Source organism: Salvia hispanica, chromosome 2 (assembly GCF_029641045.1).
Source record: "Salvia hispanica isolate PSC_SH4W2 chromosome 2, Shi_PSC_v1, whole genome shotgun sequence".
NCBI lineage: Eukaryota > Viridiplantae > Streptophyta > Magnoliopsida > Lamiales > Lamiaceae > Salvia > Salvia hispanica.
In genome coordinates this window covers 40,549,421-40,569,795 of record NC_142693.1, presented here as the reverse complement: position 1 = coordinate 40,569,795, position 20,375 = coordinate 40,549,421, and the positions used below count along the sequence as shown (strand labels likewise).

The 20,375-nt window shown below is 42.2% G+C and overlaps 3 protein-coding genes across 3 annotated transcripts; all 3 read left to right on the top strand.

The window, feature by feature from the left end:
* Positions 1–1,480: 1,480 nt before the first annotated feature.
* Positions 1,481–3,859, top strand: LOC125200649 (laccase-3-like). The gene is made up of 6 exons (XM_048098349.2): positions 1,481–1,620; positions 1,714–1,865; positions 1,965–2,209; positions 2,280–2,408; positions 2,506–3,441; positions 3,520–3,859. Exons 1-6 carry the CDS (start codon positions 1,540–1,542, stop codon positions 3,648–3,650), a joined length of 1,674 nt encoding a protein of 557 aa, XP_047954306.1. The 5' UTR covers positions 1,481–1,539; the 3' UTR covers positions 3,651–3,859.
* A 1,450-nt stretch (positions 3,860–5,309) lies between these two features.
* Positions 5,310–5,948, top strand: LOC125195094 (uncharacterized). The gene has a single exon (XM_048093294.2). It carries the CDS (start codon positions 5,310–5,312, stop codon positions 5,946–5,948), a length of 639 nt encoding a protein of 212 aa, XP_047949251.2.
* An 11,754-nt stretch (positions 5,949–17,702) lies between these two features.
* Positions 17,703–20,032, top strand: LOC125203260 (laccase-3-like). Its single transcript, XM_048101571.2, has 6 exons — positions 17,703–17,819; positions 17,903–18,054; positions 18,152–18,396; positions 18,464–18,592; positions 18,685–19,626; positions 19,700–20,032. Exons 1-6 carry the CDS (start codon positions 17,727–17,729, stop codon positions 19,828–19,830), a joined length of 1,692 nt encoding a protein of 563 aa, XP_047957528.1. The 5' UTR covers positions 17,703–17,726; the 3' UTR covers positions 19,831–20,032.
* The last annotated feature ends 343 nt before the right edge of the window (positions 20,033–20,375 follow it).

Genomic DNA, 20,375 nt, shown 5'->3' with positions numbered 1-20,375 from the left:
GATTTTCGGGCAATTTTTTGAATTGATTTTTTTAAAAATTTCGGATGCGGATGCCGAATGATATTTTAAAATCGGAAGTGATCCGAAATAGTATATTTATTATTATTATTATTATTATTAAAATAAACCTAACGAATATAAAATATGTGTTTGAAAAATTCTAATGATGTTTGGTATTAGACTTTCGAATTTCGGTAGTGAATTTGCAAATTTTTGGATTTTAATATTGAATTTTCTTATTTTTATACTATTTTTATGTAATTTCGGGTTTATTCGGACCGGAGCGGATTTCATAGTTCAGAATTCCATATTCGGATTTTCGAACAATTTGGAACAGGTTTATTTTTCATATAAATTTGGATATTTCGAATTGGGAAAATATCCGATAGAAATCCGAATACACCTGCAACCTTGACATATAATCAATGCTAAAACTGTAGGAGTATATTTTAGCTTTAAGATATAGCCATGTAGGTCAGATGATTTTTTTATTCTAAACTTTTCTACTGTATTAACTAAGTCAAGCGAAAGAGATGTAAAAATATGAACATCACCTAAACCTAGTACATATTCAACCTAATTTCACTAACTCGCCAACAAAATCCTATCTTTCACACTAGAAAATTCAATGCCATAAGTTACAAAGTAAAAGTGAGTCAATTTATAACTAAATAAACTCATAAGTCATAGTAACACATTTCAGGTGGCAATTGTCTTCTCCAGATTGGCTTTATTAATATATTCGACTGTTTGGCTAACTAACTACTCTTTTATTTTACGCGCCATTTAATTTAATTAATATTTGAATAAAAACACTTCAATTACTATTTTGAGATGTAAATTTATCATTAATGATAGCATGATTACAAATATAAGATGTTATATGTGAGATTTTTTTGTTACCAATTCAGTTACATTTCATATTATCATTGCTATAAAAGAATGTCACGTGTTTTAACCATAAAACTACCATAGACTGAAAGGAATGTATTTATCTTTCATTTTCATGAATTGTATTTATTTCTGCCTCAAAAGCCCAATGTTTTAACGCTGGATTGTGCAAATGATAGCAACAAATTCATTTGTTATTTATTTACTACACATACTAATTTGAGCATTAGAAGGTTTATCGTTTAGCCAACAATCTCAGTCCAAAACTCTAATTTCAAATCTTAAAGCTAGATTTACAAAAGTAGTCTATAATGATGCACAAAAAAGTTATGCATAAATGGGAAGGATTCATTCATTTAATTAGCTTGCTTATAAATCAATAAAGCTTACCAACTACCATCGATTTAAAATCTATAACAATTATATGTGAAAATAATAAATTTGACTATGTCATCACATTCTCGAACCCCAATAGTTTTCATTCTCCTCAAATAATTTTCAAAAACCACTAATAATATAAAATTTCAATCCCTTGTCAGTTTAGTATAAATCTTATACCTTCATCACTTCAAGCTCACTAAACCAAAAAGGCCAAATAAAAGACACACACACACACTTCACAAGTTATAGAAAACGAAAGAAGCAAAAATGAATGTATTGCTCATCTTTCTTTTAGGCATACTATCTGTCGCCACTTCTTTTCCGGAAACTCACTACCATGAGTTCGTGGTACGTTTTAAATTAATGCTTTACTATTACATAACTTTTCCCTCCATATTTTAGTTAAAATTCTAACACGACAGAATCAACCGCCGTGCGCAGGTCCAAGAAACACCGGTGAAAAGGCTGTGCAAAACTCAAAACATAATCACGGTGAACGGACAATTCCCGGGTCCAACGATCACTGCAAGAAATGGAGACTCACTAGCCATTAAAGTCACCAATCGAGTGCGTCACAACATTAGCATCCACTGGTAAGTCTATGCACCGCCAATAATTCAAAATTGAGATAGATCTATTTTAAATCAAAACACTCACATGCACTTGGCCTAATTGTTGGATCGTGGCACTAGGCACGGTATACGACAGATGCGGACCCCGTGGGCCGATGGTCCTGAATTTGTGACACAGTGCCCCATCATGCCCGGCAGAACCTACACTTACCGTTTCAAGATTGAGAATCAAGAGGGCACATTGTGGTGGCACGCCCACAGCCGGTGGCTCCGAGCTACGGTCTATGGAGCCCTCGTTATTTTTCCAAAATCGGGCTCCTCGTATCCCTTCTCTGCACCCAAGATTGATGTTCCCGTCATTCTTGGTAAGTTTCACTCACACATTTTGCTTATTATATTTAGACATTGATGACATCTAATGGTAACAAAATGCAGGGGAGTGGTGGAACAGAAACATCATCAAAGTTATGAAACAAGCCCTCTACACTGGAGCTGGCCCAAATGTTTCAGATGCCTACACGGTCAACGGTCAACCAGGAGATCTCTACAAATGCTCTGCCCAAGGTACGTTTTTTTTAATAAAATGAACATAAATTTAAAGGTCGTGTCATGATGGATTTGCCTCAACATTAACCACACATGTCTCCATGCTTCCATGCAGACACGAGCAAGATCTCCGTAAACCCTGGTGACACCGTGATGCTAAGAGTAATCAACGCTGCACTCAACCAAGAGCTCTTCTTCTCCGTGGCCAACCATAAACTGACCGTGGTCGGGTCCGACGCCGCCTACAATAAGCCCTTCACCACCGACGTGATCATGGTCGGGCCAGGGCAGACCACCAACGTCGTCCTCAGAGCCGACCAGCCACCCGCGCGCTACTACATGGCCGCGCGGGCCTACCAGTCCGCGCAAAACGCGGCTTTCGACAACACCACCACCACCGCGATCCTCCACTACAAAACTGCCTCGGCCGCCACCAACCCTGTCCTGCCCCGGCTACCCGCCTTCAACGACACAGCCACCGTCACCGCATTCTCGAGCCAGCTCAGGAGCGTACGAGCCCTAGCTAAAGTCCCAACACAAATAGACGAAAATCTATTCTTCACCATTGGATTAGGCCTCATAAATTGCAATCCCGGCCCAAGATGCCAAGGCCCTAACAACACACGTTTCGCCGCAAGCATGAACAATGTATCTTTTGTGCTGCCAAGAACTGTTTCCCTTATGCAAGCCTACTACCAAAACACGCCGGGAATCTACACGGTCGATTTCCCGCCTTCTCCTCCGCACAAATTTGACTACACGGGCAACGTGAGCCGGGCGTTGTGGCAGCCCGGCTCCGGCACCAAGCTGTACAAGCTCAAGTTCGGGTCGAACGTGCAGATCGTGCTGCAGGACACGGCCATCGTGACGACGGAGGACCACCCGATCCACCTTCACGGCTACCACTTCTTCGTGGTCGGTGAAGGGTTCGGAAACTTCAACCCGGCAACGGATACCGCTAAGTTCAATCTCGTGGACCCACCGGTTCGGAACACTATCAATGTTCCGGACGGGGGGTGGGCCGTCATTCGCTTCCACGCGGACAATCCTGGTACGGTTCATTAAATATCTCATTTCATTTTTACTATATTTAAATATACAGTAAACTCATATGGAACACGTGTCGCAGGCGTGTGGCTTTTCCACTGCCACATAGATTCACATCTGACATGGGGTTTAGCGATGGCATTCATCGTCGAAAATGGAGAAGGGCCGTCGCAATCCGTCGAGCCGCCGCCGGCTGATCTGCCAAAGTGCTAGAGTGCCTATTCCCATTTTCGTATTAAATCAAGTTTTTAAATGATGTAACCATTATATAGAAATGTATTGTATTGAGTTGTCTCATGTAACTCAAGTTTACATTGCGCTTGTCTAGAAGCATAGAGTTTGGTTTTTTTCGTTTCCTACGTATGCTTTGTATTGTCTCAATTGAGTTGAACATGCTTTCAGTTGTATGCATTGCTATGTAATCTTAGAGCATCCACAACTATTAGGGTGGGTCCCCTCATGTCTCGGGAGGATGAGTCGCGTTTGGTACGCATTGGAGGCCGATCACCACATATCGTGATACCCACTCGTGGATGTGCGAATGGTCATTATTTTATCCAATTTTAAAATTATATTTATAAATATATTTTTAAATTATGAAAAATGAATTTTAATTGAAAATTTGAATATTAGTTATTAAAATCCATTTTTAAGTAAAATAAACTAAAATTTTACGATGAACCCCATTTAAAGTCATGTCTGTAAAGTAAAAGATTATGTTTCGTGGTATCCAATTATTCACATTTGATAAGTGGATTTTGATCCTTGAGGGAGCCTTTAACTTTATGAGTAGTAAGTAGTAACTTAGTACTTGTATGAAATTAATTACTAGTTTTTTTTTAATTAAATATTTGAACTTTATATTTTATGGAGTATAACTTAATTAGAGCTTAATTCAATTTTTACAATTATTTTTATTCTAGATGACAAATACACCAAACAAAGATTTGCTGTTTTAAATATGGTGGCACAGAATAAAGTTAAACCATTGGACAAGAACGGAGGAGTACGAGTGTCCACTATAGGAGAGCCGCGGCTCGGTCGTAGCCCGGCCGCGGCTCCCTATAGTGAGAGCCATGAAGATTGGTGGGGGGTGGGGGGGTGGGGGGGAGCACACCGGCGGCCCAGCCGTGGCTCTCCTATTGCAGCGGCTAAGAGCCGCGGCTCTCCCTAATTTCAATTTTTTTTAATATTTTCTTAATTCTATAAATATACCTATTTTTCTCTATTTTTTAGCCCATTCCAAATAATATACACTCTTTTCAATTTATCTCCAATTCTACTTTGGAAAAATGAGTTCCGACGATGAGTTTCAAAAATTGGTCGATAGGGAGTTCGATGAACTGGTTGAAGAGATGCAACGTGAAGCTAACGAGGAGGCAGCGGCGGCGACAGTCGTTCAGTCGTTCCATCATCGGCGGACAATCCGCCGTGACCATGTCGGAGCCGACCTGCGGTTGATGGAAGACTACTTTGGCGATAACCCCCGCTCAAAATGTCGCAACGGCTATTCATCCATATAGAGACGACATTGGTGCAGCGGTATAGGTGCTTCACACTGCGCCGTGATGCTAGCGGCCGACCCGGATTGTCAACATATCAGAAGTGTACCGCTGCAATTAGGCAGCTGGGTGAAACAACTGCCCTAACGACGCTGAGATAGTTTTGTAATGGTATCCAGGACATCTTCGGTCCGGAGTATCTATGGAAGCCAAATGCCGATGAGTGTCAGAGATTGATAAATATGCATGGGAGGGTGCACCATTTTCCAGGGATGATGGGCAGCATCGATTGTATGCACTGGGAGTGGAGGAACTGCTCGGTTGCTTGGAAGGGGCAATTCACATCTAGATTCAAAGGGAGACACCAACGATGATACTGGAAGCTGTTGCTGACTACCGTTTGCGAATCTGGCATGCGTATTTTGGTGTAGCAAGGTCGAACAACGACATCAACGTTCTACATTCGTCTCATCTCTTTAATGACGAGTGTCAGGGTGAGGGTCCGACGGTCAGATTCGTGGCCAACGGCATGCAGTACAACAAGGCATACTATTTGGCCGATGGGATATACCCTCGGTGGCCCGTGTTTGTCAAGACGATCCGGCAACCGGTTGGGCCGAAACAATCCTATTTCGCGGCAAAACAAGAGAGTGCTAAGAAGGATGTTGAGTGGGATTTTGGTGTCCTCCAAGTGCGATGGGCCATTCTACGGTGCCCGGTACGAGTTTGGCACGAAAATGATGACGCCTACATCATGTATGCATGTATCATATTGCACAATATGATAATAGATGACGAAGGATATTCTGCAGAGCGTTGGACACCGGATGAGGGTGCTAGTACGAGTCACGGTATTGCAACCGCCCCACTGCAGATGGATGTACCGCGTAGTAATGCATACTTGATCCAACGGTTCACCGATATACGGAGGAAAACATCACATACGACACTGGAGGCTGATTTGGTCGAAGAGGTCTTGAATCGTAGGGGAGGAGGGGGCAGAGCGTGATATGCATTCGCGGTGTAGTTTATGTGATGTCGATAATCCTCGTTGTATTATTTTACCCCTTTCTATATAATACAACAAAGATTTGGTTCTAATTTTTGTTTTTTATTAAATATGCATTTTTTAAAATTATTATAGTCCAATATTTTTTATTATAGTTAAATTAAAATATACACAAAATGAAAAAAATAATTTATTTGGTGACTTGGACGTGTCTATCCTAGTGTAAAACAAGTTTTTTGGTGGCTCGGCCAAGTTTTATGGCTTGGCCATGATTTGTGGTTTGACCGGCCAACTATAGTGGATACCCTAAGTCTTCTCTATATATATTAGGTGAAACGTCTATGGTTATAAATTTATAATATTTGACGTGTAAGAGAGAACAATTTTTTTTCTCAAGAAAATACGTGAGTACATCAATATCTTTGTTATGTTATGAAAATAAAAAATTACCTTAGTTTAAAGTTTCGTTTAAAGTTTCGTGTATAGTCCTATTAACTATGACCCAATTAAGTAGAAGTAACAAATTATCAATAAGATTTTATTAATTTAGATCATATTAATGGTTATCCTATGCCCAGGGTTTGCCGCATAAGCATATTTTATTTATCTGATTATGATAATATGCATCCCTCAAAGAAAAAGTTTTAATTATATGCATATAGAAAAAAATCATTCATTTGCATATACAACTTGAAATATTTTTGCAGTGGCTTAATTGACGGATGGGATGATCCTCTATCCCATGTGATTAACGGCTGCAGATGGTATTGAAGAGTTGAATCCTTGCTTGCTGTATCCTATCAATTTCTAATTACACACTTCCTAGATCCAGTAAATCAACTAGATCACAAGGTCTAGAGACTCACAAGACTGGAAGTCTGGTCGTTGGTACGCAAGCAAACCTTCAAAACCCTCAACCACAGATACTAAACTAGCACAGGGAAGTAGGGATCGATCCCACAGAGATGGACTCGTAAAATACATGCGTAGAGAATTGGAAACTATTTTTGGGTTGGCTGCTGCCACGCATATTTTGGGTTGAGGAATTTAACTAAGTGAATTTGGAAATAAAGTATGCTATGCTAACTGCTAGATCTAGGCAAAAAATGAATTATGTATAAGAACTAAATCAAATCAACTACTAGATCTGGGACTTCTACGAACATCTCTAGACCAAGGAGATTAAAACAAGTGGGGACCAAACTCTGAAAAAGGTAAGTACGGACAGAATCGAATCTGCAGCCTAACTAACTAAAGCATCAACTGAATTGACTTCATCTTCTTCAACGAACACAAATAAATGCAGAGATCAAGAAAAACAAACTCAGATGTAGATCGGAGGCATAATCTTAACAGAAAACTAAACAACGACGGAAATTAAACTGCTAGACGAAGCAAACCAGGCAGAACAAAATTTCCCATAATTTCATGCAGAAATTCACCTCCCCTGTTCAGATCCATACTTCGGATGCTAAATCCACTCCGGATCCAAGCATCAGAACAACAAACCAACCAAACACAACTCCATAGCCATGATTCTCAAATCTATTAAGATATTCAGCAACAAATTCAAGATAGCATCTCAAATAAACACTCCGAAATAGCAAGCATCATAATAATCAACACGAAATCTAACTTCATCAAAGCAAATCAAATGTAAACAGAACGGATAAACTGATTCAGCAACAAAACAACAAGCTCGACTTCCAAACGTGAAGTTCGAGACTGAACTGAGTACCAAACAGAAATTTTAAAAGAACAATTGTTTCTTCGCCCTCAAGTGACGGTGGTGCACTGATACGTAATTCACGAAAACGAAAACCTCCCCCAATTCCCCATTTCCCTAGTGTGTGTGAGCTAAGAGCGTGACTGTGTGTGGAGTGTGACGGATCTGCCATTCTTGTTGCGCACTCCTTTATTTATAAGCTTCGAGGTGGGGCCCAGCGAGGTATTGATTGACTTGATTGCCCTCAGCTTTTGGCTTCCTTCCTCTAGCTTTTCCTCGTGATTCCGTTCCTGCTCCTCGCTAGATATCCTCCTCCAGCATCTCCTGGATCTAGCGCTACACACACACCTGGCTTAACAAAACTTGTTAGATCCAGCAGAAATGTGATGTTTTTCACTACATAACCAATGCATGAAATTAGCCTTATCAAACTGCTCACACTTAAACCATACTTGTCCTCAAGTATAAAGACAAGAAGAAAAGAAGAATAAGGCGAATTTCAAGCATGGTTATCCCCTTGACCGACTCTACAGACTCTAGACAAAACTCCTACACCTAGACACAACTGAGGCAAAGCTAGACACTAAAACAAAGAGTACATAATCACATAGGATGAAAACATATAAACACATATGCATGAACTGGTTTCAACTTTTAGGCAACCGTCCCCACAAGATTAAGATCAATCCAACAGGCTGCACTCCTCCAAATAGGCCTTTTTCTCCCCTCTACCTAGCCAACCTGTCAGCTCGTCAAGATAGCCTGTTACTTCCCCAATTGTTAGATTCACTCGATCGCTCATTCCTTACCAGGGATGTTAGGACCGATTCTCTCTTAAGTTATTGCCAAACCACTGAAGCCTCGGGTTATGAGAATTTCCTCCTTCTATCCTCCGTCACTATCCCCCCCTTTTTTTTTTTTTTTTTTTCTTTTTCTGGACTTCGTCCAGCTTATACCTCCTTGATTTCCTGGACTTCGTCCAGCTTATACCTCCTTGATTTTTTCCCTTTTTTTTTTTTTTTTTTTTTTTTTTTTTTTTTTTTTTTTTTTATTTCCTCCTCTGGACTTCGTCCAGCTTATACCTCCAAATTTTTGCGATTATATATTTTCTCCTTTCCCTTTTTTTTATTATTTTTTTCTTTTCTCTTTTCCTTCAGCATTCAGTGGCAGACTTTTGACATGTGTTAGCTCTAAGTGTTATCACAGGCTTATAACTCACCTCTAGAGTAGGGCTTCACAACTAGGCAAGTAAAGGCATTTACTATCGTTCTTGCTTCATTCAGATTGGTTCGGCTTACTAAAGAATCAGGCTTCTAAGTTGGAATACCTCCTATTTTCAATTACTCTCCCTAAGGGAATCTGCCGTATTATATCCACTAGTTCATGCGATACAATCCTAGACCTACAACTCCTCAAAGCATAATAACACTGCATTGATTCCTCTCCCCCTCCCACTTCACTCAAGCTTGTCCTCAAGCCATCGTCGTGAAGGGGGGAAAACAGAGAATTCAATGCAGAATTAAACAACAATTTCACTTCTCACACTTAGACCGAGCAACGGGCTAAGTGGGAGAAGAATAAACCAACAGAAAACATAGAACTTCTCACACTTAGACCAAGCATTGGGCTAAGTGGGAGAAGATAGCATAAAACACAGCAACGCATGGAAATAAAACACAGAAAAAGAAACACAAAAACTAAAATTTACTTGGTCTGGGGAAATTGCTCATTTCTGGGGCTGGCTCCCGCGAGAGCCAGACGGTGGTGGAACACTGGGGCGGTTTGTTTTCACTTTCTTCTTCGCTGGTTGCTCCAGCTCTTCCTTTCCTTCTGCAGCTTGATCGAGTCCTGGTTTCCTCATTAGCATTTTCGTCCTCGGTGGATTTGGAACTTTCTCGGGAATAGTCGGGGTGGTCAACTGCTGGAATGGCTTGATCGAGGGACTGCTGTGGATGATCTTCTGTGCCTCGCCACTTGACCCAGGAGTCGACTTCGACTGGGTCAAGGGAAGCGTCTGATGCAGCCATTTCAACATCCGCGTAGATATCTCCACAGCTTCCGCCACTCTTTCACTTTGTTTGGCACATTTCGTGGCCAAATCTGCTACGTTGCTGCTCAGAACTTTTACTTCTTCCCGACTCCCATTGAGTTCCTTCATCATCTCCTTTTTCATCAGTTGCATTTCCTTTTTCATGTCCTGCACCTCCTTCCTAAGCTCTTCCACCTCTTCACTTGGCATGGCCTCCTCAGCTTCCTCCGGCTCCTGTAATTGCAGCTTCCTTTCTTCTTCACATGCCACAGACTTCATATTCATTTCCTTAATGGCCCAGTATGCCTTGTGCTCCACTTCCACGGGTAAGTGACACATTTTCCCAAACACCAACCTATAAGGTGACATCCCGATTGGTGTCTTGTAAGCAGTTCTATACGCCCACAAAGCATCGTCAAGGCGTTTACTCCAATCCTTCCTTGTGGTGTTAACTGATTTTTCCAAAATACTCTTTATCTCCCTATTAGAGACTTCAGCTTGCCCATTCGATTGGGGGTGATATGGTGTAGACAATCTATGATGCACGCCGTATTTCCTCATGAGCGCTTCTATAGTGCGGTTGCAGAAGTGTGTTCCTTGATCTGAGATAATCGCTCTAGGAACTCCATATCTGCTGAAAATGTTTGACTTCAGAAACTTGGCCACCTCTTTAGACTCACAAGTGGGCGTAGCCTTCGCCTCTATCCATTTGGAAACGTAGTCTACAGCGACCAATATGTAAGCATTTCCGTACGACGACGGAAATGGGCCCATAAAATCCATCCCCCAAACATCGAAAATTTCGCAGATCACTATGGGCACTTGGGGCATCTCATCTCGTCTCGAGATTCCCCCTGTCTGTTGACACCTTTCGCAGCATTGACAGTATTCAAAGGCATCCTTGTTCAATGTAGGCCAGTAGAATCCACTGTCTAGAACTTTCCTTGCGGTTCTCCTTGGTCCGAAATGCCCTCCACACGCCAAGGAGTGACAATGATGGAGTACATCTCTTTGTTCCCATTCAGGAATGCAACGTCGAATTATCTGATCTGCACACATCTTCCAAAGATAAGGATCATCCCAGAAGTAATATTTGGCTTCGCTTTTAAGCTTCATCTTCTGGGCCCGGGAGGCTTCCTCTGAACTTGGCACCTCTCCCGTGACCAAGTAATTTGCCAGGTCTGCGTACCATGGTTCTGCGTTACGTACGCGCTTTCCTCGATCAGATTCTCCTGGACCGGTTAAAACTAAGACAGATTCCCAGCTTATCGGTCTAGGTGGTTCGTCCATATAGTACAAATGCTCTTCGGGAAAAACATCGGGAATAGCCTCGTCCGTATCTCCTTGATGAATTCTACTCAAGTGGTCAGCCACTCGATTCTCTGTTCCTCTTTTGTCTCTTACTTCCCAATCAAACTCCTGTAGAAGTAGGACCCATCGAATTAGCCTTGGCTTTGATTCTTTCTTAGCTAGCAAGTACTTTATTGCTGCATGATCAGTGAAAACAATAACCTTTGACCCAAGAAGATAAGGGCGGAATTTTTCGAACGAGTAGACGACAGCCAACATTTCCTTCTCCGTAGTATCGTAATTCTTCTGAGCTTGATTTAGTGTCTTGGACGCATAGAAAATTACGTAGTTTTTCCCATCTATCTTCTGCCCTAGGACGGCTCCCACAGCGAAATCGCTCGCGTCGCACATTATCTCAAAAGGGTGATTCCAGTCCGGTGCCCTGATAATTGGTGCGGACACTAGTCTCTCCTTGAGCAATTGAAATGCCCTCTTGCATCCCTCATCAAACTCGAACTCCACATCGTTGTGCAGCAAATGAGTGAGTGGTTGCGCAATTTTTGCAAAGTCCTTGATAAACCTTCGATAAAACCCTGCGTGACCGAGGAATCCTCTAACTTCCTTTTGATTTGTAGGGTAAGGTAGCTTTGCAATCACTTCCACCTTTGCCTTGTCCACTTGTATTCCTCTTTCAGAGACCACATGACCTAAAACAATCCCCTCAGTTACCATGAAGTGACATTTTTCAAAATTCAGAACTAGATGTTTCTCTTGACATCTTTGCAGCACTAGGTCAAGGCTGGCTAAACAAGTGTCAAATGAGCCTCCATATACAGTGAAATCATCCATGAATATCTCGATGCACACCTCTAGTAGATCCGAAAAAATACTCATCATACAACGTTGGAATGTCCCTGGTGCATTACATAGACCAAATGGCATCCTTCGGTAGGCATAAGTTCCAAAAGGGCATGTAAATGTGGTCTTTTCCTGGTCCTCTGGGTTCACGAAAATCTGGAAATAACCGCTATATCCGTCGAGGAAACAGAAATACTGTTTGCCAGCCAGCCTCTCTAGCATCTGGTCAATGAATGGTAAAGGAAAATGATCCTTTTTGGTGGCTTCATTTAGTTTCCTATAGTCGATGCACATCCTCCATCCAGTGACCAGTCGAGTAGGCACCAACTCGTTCTTGTCATTCTTCACCACTTGTATTCCAGATTTCTTCGGTACCATGTGAACCGGACTGACCCACTCGCTATCTGGAATAGAGTATATGATTCCAAGGGACAGTAGTTTCAGAACTTCCTTGAGCACTTCCTCCCTCATGTTTGGATTCAGTTTCCTTTGTGGATCACGCCGAGCCTTTGCCCCTTCCTCTAGTCTGATGTGGTGCATGCAAAGATCAGGGCTAATTCCAACTAGGTCAGAAAGTGTCCACCCTATGGCCTTCTTGTTCCTCCTTATTACTTCCAGCAGCGCACTCTCTTGGTCTTCAGTCAAGCGGCTGTTAATTATCACTGGACAAGTTTCTCCTTCCTCCAGGTATGCATACTTTAAATTTTCAGGCAAAGTTTTCAACTCCTTCTTCGGTGTGATGGCTTCCTGAGGTAAAGGGTTCTCCGCCTTACTTCTTGGCGCCATTTCCTCTAGATTCGCTCCCTCGTCTGGGCTCTTCTCCTGAACAGATCTGGCTGATTGGAATGATAGTGGCTGGTGGCAGAATGCCATGATCGCTTCATTGATCTGATCATCTGTCAAGTCCTGTGTGAAAAAAGTTTCACACCATCCTGTCACCTCCTTTTCTACAGTCTGGCTCAGCTCCGAATTGTCAAACTGTTCCTGCATTAGTTCAGTCTCAAGATATTCTTGGACTAGGGGGTTAATTACATCTACAACATGCAAGTTTTCAACATCAAGCGGTTTTTTCATAGCTTCTTCAATGTTGAAGGTGTATTTCTCCCCATGATAGTCCAGGCATATGGTTCCATCAAACACATCAATAACAGTCTTCGCGGTGCGAAGGAAGGGTCTCCCCAGTAACACCCCACTAGACTCAGCAGATTCATTACCCCTCATTTTTATCACATGAAAATCAGCTGGGTATAGGAAATCATGCACTCTGACTATGACATTTTCCAATACTCCCTCAGGCGATATGCATGTTCTATCGGCCAACTGAATCACTACTTTAGTATCGACCAAACTGACTCCCACCAATTTTTTATATATTGACAGCGGTAGGACATTTATCGAAGCACCTAGATCACACATGGCATGCTCAATTTTAATATCACCTATAGAAATAGGAAGAGTGAACATACCTGGATCTGTACACTTTGACGGCATCCTCCTCTTTTGTATCACGGCGGATACATTTTCTCCTATAACAATCTTCCCATCAGGTTTGGTTTTTCCTGCTATGAATTCCTTGATGAACTTGCTGAAGGTGGGTATTTTCAGAGCCTGCAAAAAGGGTAGGTTAATCTCCAGCTTACTAAATATTTCCACAAGGTCCTCAGTATCATCTTTCTTTTTCTTGGCTTCTCCTCGATATGGGAATGGTTTGGGTCGCTTTACTGCATTCGTGGAACTCCCTGCTGGGGCTGCACCTGTCTCCCTGCTTCCCTCTTTAAGTTCCAACTCAGGTTCTGGATCAAGGAAAAATGGGTCACTTAGTCGAGGCATAGATCCCCTTAAATCTCCCTCCTGGAGGTCATCCTGTATAGGAATTTCTCTGAGTCCAGGATCATCTCCTCGAGACTTCTGATTCCCCTTTTCTCCGTTCATCTGTGAGGGTGTCTCCTCGTTTATCACTTGCTTCGGTCCTTCATAGCCTTTCCCCGATCTCAAGGTAATTTGACTAATATTTGCTCGGTCTGGTGGTTTGACAGTGGCAGGCAATTTCCCTTCATTTCCCCGCATTTCGTTCAGCGACGTGGCCAACTGGGACATCTGCTTTGCCAACATGTCCATGGCAGACTTCTGCTCCTGCTGGGCATCTTGAATTTTGTGCACCACGTCATTGTTAGCCTGCATGTTATTCTGCATGTGTTGTTGGAAATTTACCAGGTCATGCACCATGTCATCAAGATTCCGCTGTGGTCGGAAACCTTGAATTGAACTGGGATTAAATCCTTGATTTTGATTGGTTCCAACCACCTGGTTCTGGCGAAAATTTCCCTGACCTCCTTGATTATTGTTGTACTGGGTTGCTGGACCTGGGTGACTCTGTTGGAAATTTTGATTGTTTCCTGAATTGTTCCTCTGATGCGGTGGCACATAAGAATTCCCTTGGTTGCTCTGGTTCCTGTTGTTCCAGTTATGCTGATCCCCTTGGTTACGGAAATTCCAGTTGTTCAGCCCCTCTTGCTGCTTCCCTGCCCAGTTAGAATTATGCTGTGGTCCTTCCTGATTCCGGCTGGGCCATGTCTGCTGGTTCTCCGCTGGACCTGGGTGTTGTGACTGTGGTTGTTGGTTCCCTTCAGCCCATCTGAAACAAGGATTGTCCCTCCATGGTGCCTCCTTAATCTTCCACTGGTTCCAGTTGGTATTTTGATTACTTTGATTCCAATTCCCCATTGCATTCACTTGAGCTTGGAAATCTCCATCGAGTGAGGGATTATTGTAAAATTGAAGCTGATGTTCCTCTTGACCTGGGTTTTTTTCCTTATCAGTCGACCCAGGGGTATTTTTCTTTTCAATGGCATTTAGCAGTGCCTTCTCCAGTCGATCTATTCTGTCTCTAACCTCTTCTCCTTCTCGTTCCTTAACTGTGTTCGCGGAGCTTCTCCTCATGATAGCACGCGGGCAGTCATACGCCTTCTTCGCGTCGATTAATCTTCCCAGAATCTCGCGTGCCTCGCTTGCCTTATTCTTGGTGAAATTCCCCCCGCTCGAGGAATTCATTAAGTCCTTGGACTCAGGATTTGCCCCTTCGTAGAATAGATAAAATGTTTCAGCCTCCGTCATCCTGTGATTTGGGCAAGCGTCAAGCAGGCCTTTAAACCGAGACCAATATTGGCTTAAAGATTCATCGTAGTCCTGCTTACACTCTTGAATTTCTTTTTTCAAAGCGTTTGTCTTATTGGACGGAAAGAAATAGTCCAGGAACTCCAATTTGAAATCCCTCCATGTGGTGATCGAGTCAGGTGGAAGCCTCAGCAACCAAGTGTTTGCCTCTCCTTTCAATGCAAATGGAATCGCTCGCAGGCGATAGTCCTCCTCGGTAGTTTCGTTAGGCCTTTTCTGGATGCTACATAGCTTACTAAACTCGTTCAAAAACTCATAAGGACACTCATTCCTCCGTCCAGAGAATGTAGGTAAAACGCCCAGCACATTCGTCTTGATCTCAATAGACCGCTGACGTTGATTTGACACTATGGCATGAGCTGGCTCTCCGTCGAGATGTGCAGTTAGCGAACCAATCTCTGGGTCTAGGTCCACTAAGTTTGCCATTACAGACTCCTCTTCCTCCCTTTCCGAATGCTCAGTTTCTGACGACGACCGTGAATCCTCTTTCCCCGATGAATTCCACTCTTCTTCACTCCCTGATTCAAACGGAAATGGATCTACAGTTGACAACCCCGATCTGGTAGTTATGGCGGATGTTGATTCCTTAACTTGCCACTTCAACTGCACGTTCCTTGACCAAGATGGGTTGCTCCAGATTCCTGACCTTGAGCCCTTGCTCATAAACTGCCAAAAGCGAAATTCAAAAGATTAAAACTATTTACACCAAATCTCTAAACACATAAACAAACTACGCCATCCATCCCCGGCAACGGCGCCATTTGAAGAGTTGAATCCTTGCTTGCTGTATCCTATCAATTTCTAATTACACACTTCCTAGATCCAGTAAATCAACTAGATCACAAGGTCTAGAGACTCACAAGACTGGAAGTCTGGTCGTTGGTACGCAAGCAAACCTTCAAAACCCTCAACCACAGATACTAAACTAGCACAGGGAAGTAGGGATCGATCCCACAGAGATGGACTCGTAAAATACATGCGTAGAGAATTGGAAACTATTTTTGGGTTGGCTGCTGCCACGCATATTTTGGGTTGAGGAATTTAACTAAGTGAATTTGGAAATAAAGTATGCTATGCTAACTGCTAGATCTAGGCAAAAAATGAATTATGTATAAGAACTAAATCAAATCAACTACTAGATCTGGGACTTCTACGAACATCTCTAGACCAAGGAGATTAAAACAAGTGGGGACCAAACTCTGAAAAAGGTAAGTACGGACAGAATCGAATCTGCAGCCTAACTAACTAAAGCATCAACTGAATTGACTTCATCTTCTTCAACGAACACAAATAAATGCAGAGATCAAGAAAAACAAACTCAGATGTAGATCGGAGGCATAATCTTAACAGAAAACTAAACAACGACGGAAATTAAACTGCTAGACGAAGCAAACCAGGCAGAACAAAATTTCCCATAATTTCATGCAGAAATTCACCTCCCCTGTTCAGATCCATACTTCGGATGCTAAATCCACTCCGGATCCAAGCATCAGAACAACAAACCAACCAAACACAACTCCATAGCCATGATTCTCAAATCTATTAAGATATTCAGCAACAAATTCAAGATAGCATCTCAAATAAACACTCCGAAATAGCAAGCATCATAATAATCAACACGAAATCTAACTTCATCAAAGCAAATCAAATGTAAACAGAACGGATAAACTGATTCAGCAACAAAACAACAAGCTCGACTTCCAAACGTGAAGTTCGAGACTGAACTGAGTACCAAACAGAAATTTTAAAAGAACAATTGTTTCTTCGCCCTCAAGTGACGGTGGTGCACTGATACGTAATTCACGAAAACGAAAACCTCCCCCAATTCCCCATTTCCCTAGTGTGTGTGAGCTAAGAGCGTGACTGTGTGTGGAGTGTGACGGATCTGCCATTCTTGTTGCGCACTCCTTTATTTATAAGCTTCGAGGTGGGGCCCAGCGAGGTATTGATTGACTTGATTGCCCTCAGCTTTTGGCTTCCTTCCTCTAGCTTTTCCTCGTGATTCCGTTCCTGCTCCTCGCTAGATATCCTCCTCCAGCATCTCCTGGATCTAGCGCTACACACACACCTGGCTTAACAAAACTTGTTAGATCCAGCAGAAATGTGATGTTTTTCACTACATAACCAATGCATGAAATTAGCCTTATCAGGTATGTTTACGATAAAGACCATAATAATGAATGTTAATTAAGTTAGTGTTTAACACATAATGAGGTTAAAAGGGATAAAATCAGAAACAAGATTGTATAACAAATGCTACTATTGAACTTATTATAATTTGAATTGTTAACTAAATTGATTCTACTTACTTTTATACACATTCACTTTTTTATTTATTTCAAACGCATATTAGGTACTTTGACTTTAGATTTGACCTAATCCTTGCATATATTAATACTTCTACTGAATAAAGCCTTCGGATGTCAACCTATGCACTATCAATATCATTATTTGCCTCAAAAAGAAAACCATTCTTATATTTATAAAATAAAACAACCAAAACATGAGAGGTAGCAAATAATCACCTCAAAAGTTGTTTATAAAACAACCAAAACATGAGAGGAAACAATGGTTGCACCAAATCCTCAATATATAGTAGCTTTAGTTGACACAAACTCTAATTTGCAGTATAAATAGCAAGGTCTACTTCATTCTGAATTCATCACACAAACAAATATCTTCTTCCAATCTTAATTCCACCATGCAACGCACAATTCATTTTCTTGCCAATATTTTTGCTATTATTCTCTCAATCTCTCTAGCAAATGCCGAGACTCACTACCATCAATTTGTGGTATGTCTCTTCCCATTACAAAGTTTTACTACATCTCAATTATTTCCAATTTACTAGGAATGCATGTACTATATAATTTTCAGGTCCAGGCAACTCCAGTGAAGAGGCTGTGCAGAACTCACAACATAATCACCGTCAACGGACAGTTCCCGGGGCCAACTTTGGAGGTCAGAGATGGCGACACCCTAGTCGTCAAAGTCATCAACAGTGCTCGATACAACGTCACCATCCACTGGTAACCGTTTTTTCACTTTACTAGTACATGTCATCATATCTTTGCCATCATGTTATGGTACCTTAATTTCTCATCTATTTTCTTATCTACTTACTAGGCACGGCATTCGCCAAATGAGAACACCTTGGGCTGATGGGCCTGAGTACGTGACTCAGTGCCCGATTCAGCCCGGGGCGAGCTACACCTATCGATTCACCATTGAGAATCAGGAAGGAACCTTGTGGTGGCATGCTCATAGCAGATGGCTTAGAGCTACAGTCTATGGGGCCCTCATTATTCACCCCAAACTCAATGTTCAATACCCCTTCCAAAAGCCTATGACAGAGATTCCTATACTTCTTGGTAAGCAATTAAGCTTGCACTCAAAAATGACAAAATTTTCCCTACTCACATGATTTTTCCTCAACAGGGGAATGGTGGGATAGAGACATCATCAGTGTGCAACGACAGGCGATTTTCACTGGCGCGGCGCCTAACGTCTCTGATGCATACACCATCAACGGCCAGCCGGGAGACCTCTACAGATGCTCAAGAAAAGGTTACCTTAAAATATATCACCAACTCCTACATTGATCAATTACATATTTTTCTCTACTTATGTTCATCATATTTTGGTTTGTTTCAACACAGAAACTGCAAAATTCTATGTCAAATCTGGGGAGACAGTTCTCTTGAGAATCATCAATGCTGCACTCAACCAAGAACTATTTTTCACCGTTGCCAACCATATGCTAACTGTGGTTGGAAACGACGCCGCCTACAACAAGCCCTTCGCCACTAGAGTGATCATGATCGGCCCCGGGCAGACCACCAACGTCCTACTCACTGCGGACCAGCTAGCCGGCCGTTACTACATGGCTGCACGCGCATACGCCACCGCTCAAAACGCAGCATTTGACAACACAACCACCACTGCAGTCTTGGAGTACTACTCTTCTCCTCCCCCTTCCACAAGGCCTCTGATGCCTGCGCTTCCGCGATTCAACGACACAAACTCAGCGACCACCTATACCAGCCAGCTCAGAAGCCTGCCATCCAACAACAACAGAGTCCCAACTCAAATCCATGAAAACCTCTTCTTCACCGTGGGATTAGGCCTCGTCAACTGCATCCCCGGCCCACGCTGCCAGGGGCCAAACAACACGCGCTTCGCTGCGAGCATGAACAACGTCTCATTCGTGCTTCCACGAACCACCTCGCTCTTACAAGCATACTACCAGAACATTCCAGGAGTTTTCACCACGGATTTCCCACCGGTGCCTCCTATTGCGTTCGACTACACAGGCAACGTGAGCAGGAGGCTGTGGCAGCCGCGCCGCGGGACTAAGCTGTACAAGCTCAAGTACGGCTCAAACGTGCAAGTAGTGTTGCAAGACACTGCCATCGTCTCAACAGAGGACCATCCCCTGCATCTCCATGGCTACCATTTCTACGTCGTAGGGCAGGGTTTCGGCAACTTCAACCCGAGAAGAGACACTGCGAGATTCAACCTCGTCGACCCACCTCTTCGCAACACCATCAATGTGCCGGTTGGAGGCTGGACCGTGATTCGTTTTGTTGCGGATAATCCTGGTAAATGTAGCTTGCAACTTAACATGTCTATGTAATTTTTTGTTGAGTACTAATTGTGGTGGTTGTGGTGCAGGGGTGTGGCTGATGCACTGTCACATAGACTCACATCTGAGATGGGGTTTGGCCATGTCATTCTTGGTCGAAAACGGACCGGGGAAGATGCAGTCTGTCCAACCTCCTCCACCTGATCTGCCTCCTTGTTAAGGAGAAATATGTGATTCATGTAATGTGTGTTGATTGTAGAATTTTCTTGGAGCTTTAAGTTTCTTGTTCTTACATTCATTGTCTGTATTTATTAATCAAGAATTTGTATTGGTAGTTTGTAAAGAGTGAAAGAAATGTCATGCTACCTTCTTTGTTCTCCTTCCAAATCTTGTTCATATGCAATTGAATGGTTTTCTACTAAGTTAAGTCAGCACATAAAAAAGGACTAGTAACATATCTTGCAAAATAGAATTCAGTTCAACTAAAATTGAAGCGTTGCTATGGGTAATCATATTAATAGTAGTTCGTTTCTATGTACTTCAAGTTTATCGCCAAGTACTATCTAGAGCATAGAATTTATTGATGGATTTTTATATACTAAAGAACATAAATAAATAAAATATTTAAAGAAAATAGAAGGAAAACGAGGTTTAATCATCAAAGAAGGAAATTTTAGGACATTAACTTCATTGACTATTTAGTACTAATTCAATTATGCATTCAATATTCAATTATGATGAAGTTATACAAGAGAGAACAAATAA